Raw genomic sequence first — 6,018 nt, 5'->3', positions numbered from 1 at the left:
CTGTCAAGAAAACAAATGCATTTAATAGCTACATAGACAGTCGGCATCTTCCCCAAACTCTATTAGTGAACTCAGGGGGCTTTCATTTTTATTGAAACATCAATGTTTGGTTTTTTATTTGTCTTTGCCCTGGGAAAAACATTCCAGCCCTCTACCTTCCAGAAAAAGAAGTTTGTCTTTTGGTGACAGATATAGACTTCTTTTCATTACATTCAGGGTTTGGGAAAAAAAACATTAAATATACTGGTGTTTTCAGTTTGTTTTACTTTCGGCAGTATATTTGTATCCGAGTCATTTTAGGAAGGTCTAAAGGAAGGCACAAACAGGAATTACCATATTTCAGAAAATTTTCTATGGCTAAATAAATTATCACTCCTGATATAAATATTATACTTTGGAGACTCTTCAAATTCAGATGATTATTTTAATTTTCTCAAACGTATTCTCAGTGTGTTCCATTGCCTTATATTGAAGTAGGTTATCTTTCAATTATTGAAAAATACTAAATGAACTCTTACTTAATAGTATTTAATACTATATATTATTCACAAACAAAACAGCTGTATTAACAGATAAGATTTATGTACTGCTTAATTCTTACACAGCTGCCTTTAAATGTAGTATAAAAATCTGTATCCTTGCTGCTCCTTCTCACTGAAAGAGAAGGAAATACGAAAATACTTGCTCATTGTTTTCAGTGGCACTAGTCCATTTGAAAAAAACAGAAATGCTAGACGTTTATTCCCTGAAACTGTGGGCACAGCTAGAATTTTGGGAGCACATGCTGCCCATGCCAAACAATACTGGCAGCTGGCAATGCAGGAAGTCTGGAAAGAAGTCACATATAGAAGAAAATGTGGAGCAATGCAGTATTAAATTTTAGGGATAATTTAATGTAAGAAAAGTTAAGGCAGAACCGATATGCAGAAAAATCTCTGTTTGCAATTAGTCTAAATGCAAATCCTCCACATCAGCTTCCTTATGGCCCTTGTTGTCCACAATTATCCATGTGATGCATAGCATAACATATCATCAGGAGGGCATTGGATTAGGGAAGTATTGTGGTTATGCAGTTTATCTGGAAATAATTGAACTAAAGGGCAATTGTCCCCCTTTTCTTTGACTCTTCTTTTTTCTTTTACTGAAAATGCTGTACTGATTTTATATTTTTATTTACTTCTTAGAGTTATGTCCTCTATGAAGGTGAAGGTTTGTTCTCTGATCTTGTGGGTTGGTTTCGGGACATTTCATTACGTCCTCTATATCCTATATCCAAGGATTCAAAGGGATTTACATGGAGATACACTTTCTTGTTGCCATGAAACAGCAACTTTCAAAGTACAGGTAGTCCTTGAGTTATGACGGCATTCCTGGCAACCATTGCAACCTCAGGATGTTTGGGTTATTAAGTGGGGTGGGGGTGGGCCTGCACCACACAGTGGGCCAGGTGAAGAGTGCTGGGTAAGGGGTGCACAATATAGTGGATAGGAGTTATGACGTGTGGATGTGCTACGGAGTACAAGTTCCATAGGATCTTGAACTCTTTAGTGGGCTCCTCAGGAAAAAAAGCAGCAGGAATAACTTACTGGGGTGACATGCAACCTTCCCTGGCAGCTTCCACATTGACTTTGCTTGTAGAAAGATGACAGGGAAGATTGCAAATGGCAATCATGTGACGTGGCACACTATTGACTCTGTAATTGTAGCTGGGCACCTGAGCATTTGGATTGTAGTCACATCACCACAGGAATGCTGCAACAGTTGGAACTTCGAGGACTGGTCATAAGCCCATTTCTTCAGCACCGCTGTAACTCTGAGCAGTTGCTGAATGAATAGATTTAAGTCAAGGATTTTGTAGGTTGGGCTGATCCTTTTGTATGGATGCTGCAAGTCTTTTCATACAGAAAGATAAAATAAAGGTAGGGGAAATATAATACACATACGGTAATACCAAGAAGATTTGAACTCTTAAATGTCCAGCTTACCTCTTTTGCTAATTTAACGCCCTGCTCCATACATATTGGTTTTTCTTTCATGTCATTTAGCCGTGCTAATGTTTTAGGATCATCACGAAGATCAATCTGTTAGGAAAGTTACAGAAGATATGTACACTTCTACATGATACGAATCAAACTTTACATCACAGACTTTATCAAAAAAGAAAATAGAAGTGACTCCAATACAAGGTAGCAATGCTGATGTCTCACAGAACACCTTGGGGTTTAAATTAGGCATGATTAATATTGAACTTGGTGAGATTTAACCGCACTAACTCAGGCTAATTCAATCTATAACCTTTGCTTTAACTGGAATCTCAAGCCTATTTCCGTAAGGTACATTGTGGTTCAAATGAACTGTGTGCAAATTAAAAGGCCCTATGACATTTCCAGAGAATGCCCTCAAAAAAGCATTCTCCCAAAATTTTAGCTCAGCATACAAGAAGCCAAGAGCACAGAAGAATCAATAATTTGAATATGAGAGGCAAAGATTTTTTAATTTTCCTACTTATTTTCTTTCTTCTGTTTATTCTGAGACCAGAAATCAATTAAGGAAAAAGTTTGGAGGAAATGTGCAGAAGAAAATTGGTAGCTGGAAGAAAGACTAAATGATCCCCAGGCCATTTGTAGTTACATATTTGTTCATTGATTTATTTCACTTAGGCACCACCAACTACAGAAAACATAAGAGATGTACAAATTACACTTATTTTTAAAGAAGTAAACAAGATTGCAAATCCAGCCAAAGGCACAAAACATATCTCATGCACCCAGCAACGGGCTTCATCCATCTCAGTCAGAACCTGAGAAAAAAGCCAGGTTTTCAAGGCCTCCAGAACATCATCTGAGGGGGAACTTGAAAGTGTCTCTGCATGACTACTGGTAAACTGGTGCTTGTGAAACAGTTATTTCATAGACACAACTACTCTTTGAAGCTTCAGAATATATTATGGGCCTTTGTGGTTTCAGGGATACAGATATTGAGAGCCAATTTATTTCTGGCTCAACTGGCATATTCGAAGCCATAGTAAAACTTGCCTTTTAGAATTGCTGCAGCTCTATCGAGCTAGTTTGTTTCTATATTTGTGAGCTCCCTACTGCTGATTCAAGCAGGTCTTTCAAGGTAAGAGTGAGCTGATGGCTTTGCAGCCAACTCATTCACAGAAATCATTTAGATATATTGCATAGAGATAACCAGATAGGTGGGGGTGGGAATACAAGCATTTTTAAAATTTCCTTGGTGCAGAAAAGGAATTTGGAGATTTCCAGCTTTCTAGCATCAGTGGCAGGGCAGTGAATACATGAAAATACTTGCTCACTGTTTTCAGTGCATGAAGTCTACCTGATTTATAGGAATTAGGGAATAGGATTACCGATGATACTCCCTCAGCGTGTAGCTCTATCTTGAAATTCAGAATTAATTTCATGGTTAACTTTTCAAGATGAAAAAAGAGGGAAATGGTAAGATGCATAAATTGTGAATAAAAACTGGGAGAAAAAAAAGCAGGGTCTGCTTTTGCAGTAATATATATCTGAAACTATATATGGGGTGGTTGAAAAGGAGGATGGTACTTTCTTACCCACAGGGTACCCCCACATTTCTATTTGGAAAGCCAGTGGTGGGCACTAAGCCCACAGACTGCCAGTGTCACATGGGTAAAAATGGGTGAACCAATTCTCACCCAGAGGGTACACAGAGATGTGTATCTGTGTATATATTTATCAGCAAAGGAAACCACAAGACTCTTCATTCCATCCAACTGCAGCATGTGATACCCACGCTTGTCTGAATCAGCTGTTTGGATCCCATAATTACTGCTTTATTGTTTGTAAGCAAATACCCTTTTTGTTCATAGGCAGAGCACATCAAAACACACAGCTTTGCTTTCAATTTAAATGCTGAAAGAAGTTTTAAAAATTCATAAAGAGGACAAAAGGGATGGAGGTTTTCTCAAAGGGCTTGGTTCCCTAACAAGAGCAACAAAAGTAGATTAAGATGCAGTTTTGTTTTCTCTCTTCATTGGGAGGGTTTCTCCATTCCATAGTTAATCTTTCAAGGTCTGTTTACAACTAATGGTGTTAATCACAGAAGGACTAGAGGGCTCCAGTTGTCCCTTCTGGCTCTAAAATTAGATTGCTTTGGATGCATTTCTTGTTATTTTAGTTGCAAACTAGAAATGCAAGCCTACATGCTTGGAGTGTGCAAGGGGTGAGGAAACTGTTGCTTGATTGGAAAGAGGGAGAAGCTACATTTATGTGACAAAGGAAATTATAGGTATTTAGACTTCTTCTGAATTGTAAGTGGTTAAGCCAAAGATTTTATGGGAAAGGATGGATTTGAAAAGAATGTTCAGGGCAAAATAAAAATGGCACTATACTGCGAAGGGCATTGTGACACAAGAAACAATTAAAATGGACACAGCCCTTGAAGAACTTAGGAATCTGTTTAACAGCTGATAGTAGTAGAGTTAGAGAGGTAAAGATCATAGGAAGGAACATGTCAGTAATCTTTAAAGGTTCTGAGAATATTTCAAAGGCAAAAATGCGCAATGCATGTACTTTTGTAATGGAAGAAGAAAATATCTTGCTACTTTGGATGGACAGATGGGCGGACGGATGGATGGATGGATGGATGGATAGACGGACGGTTGGGTAAGTAGGTAGGTAGGTAGAGATAGAGATAGAGAGACAGGTATTTTGAGCCACGTACCTGGGTTCCAACCAATAAATAAGGTACATTTGGTGCATATTCTTTAAGTTCTGGTACCCATTCCTCCTTCACATTCTGGAAAGAAGCCGGATTTACCACAGAGAAACAGATGAGGAAAACATCAGTCATGGGGTATGACAGTGGTCTGAGGCGATCATAGTCTTCCTGAAGACAGACAGATATATATACATATATTACTTTTCACTAAAAATTTGAATTTTGATCGCAGTAATTTCTAATAGATATACATGATGGTGTTTCTAAGCAATCACTGTTCTCAGTATTTCATGCTAAATAAACTGAGAGTTAAAAGGCTTTTCCAATGTATTGCAAATTATCCTTTCTTCCTACTTTTGGTCCATTTGGGTGGTAGTACTACTATAAAAATCAGACAGTTACCTTCCCTGTAGGCTTCTACAATATATGGAATAATAGATATATTTCTAAGAATTATTTCACACATAGTAAACAAAAAAAATTTCTTATTTTTCAAGACATTAAGCCAAGCTTGATTTTAATATTTTTATGCTTGATTTTAATATTTTTGAGGAGTGTCTAAAACAACAACAACAAAAACCCTGAATTGAACTGCTTGTTTATTTGGTGAGGTCCTCACCAAAATAAATTAAGAGAATTTTTTCTCGATCAAATCAAACATTTAGGAATACATTATCCACAATGGCCAATCAGATGCCAATGGAAAGTCCACCTACAGGGCTCAAGCACAATGGGTGCCTGTCCTGATATTCTTAACAGTTGATACCCAGGACCTGCTGCCTCTGATCCCGGAAATAGCCTAAAACAGCTGTCACAACCAATAGCTGTACTTTATCTAATTCCTCTTTGAAGTAATTCATGTTAGTAGCCACAACATCTTGTGATAATTGTTTGAATTTCTGATATCACATAACTGTCATATCATATATCTGTCTTGAATGTTTCATTATGCAGCTTTCTTGCAAGGGATTGGATATTCTTATTATATGCGATAAAAACTAATCCCTGTCCACTTTTTCAGCTCCATTCATAACATTTTGATTACATGGTATCTCAAACACTGTAGCCTTGCCTCATTGGCTTCATTTCTTTTACATGTTGCTTCGATTACGGCCTCTCTGCCGCACTAGACAAGTAATACAAATATGTTGTAAAATGTATTACTTCCTTCCATATGGATGGAATTTCCTTTTTACACAGCAGCTGTACGTTAACCTCTCTACTGTGCTATCGGAGATGCAGACATTTCATTACCCAACTAGGCAACATCATCAGTGTGATGTTACTTAGTTGGGTAACGAAATAGGCTTTAAG

The 6,018-nt window shown here is 37.6% G+C and overlaps 1 protein-coding gene across 3 annotated transcripts in view; it reads right to left on the bottom strand.

Annotated features, from left to right (window-relative positions):
* The window catches only part of RHOQ (ras homolog family member Q), a 29,616-nt gene that overhangs the window by 2,014 nt on the left and 21,584 nt on the right, over positions 1 to 6,018 (bottom strand). For all 3 annotated transcript variants that reach the window (XM_034427642.3, XM_087883243.1, XM_034427643.3), the window contains exons 3-4: positions 4,708 to 4,872; positions 1,986 to 2,081 (exon numbers count right to left, since the gene is read on the bottom strand). In XM_034427642.3, coding sequence (XP_034283533.2) covers positions 1,986 to 2,081; positions 4,708 to 4,872 — 261 coding nt within the window. The remainder of the gene's footprint in view (positions 1 to 1,985; positions 2,082 to 4,707; positions 4,873 to 6,018) is intronic.

Source organism: Pantherophis guttatus, chromosome 1 (assembly GCF_059756535.1).
Source record: "Pantherophis guttatus breed Tessera chromosome 1, ASM5975653v1, whole genome shotgun sequence".
NCBI classification, from domain to species: Eukaryota; Metazoa; Chordata; class Lepidosauria; order Squamata; family Colubridae; genus Pantherophis; species Pantherophis guttatus.
Note: the sequence above shows the minus strand (reverse complement) of the source record. Positions and strands in the feature narration are given on the sequence as shown.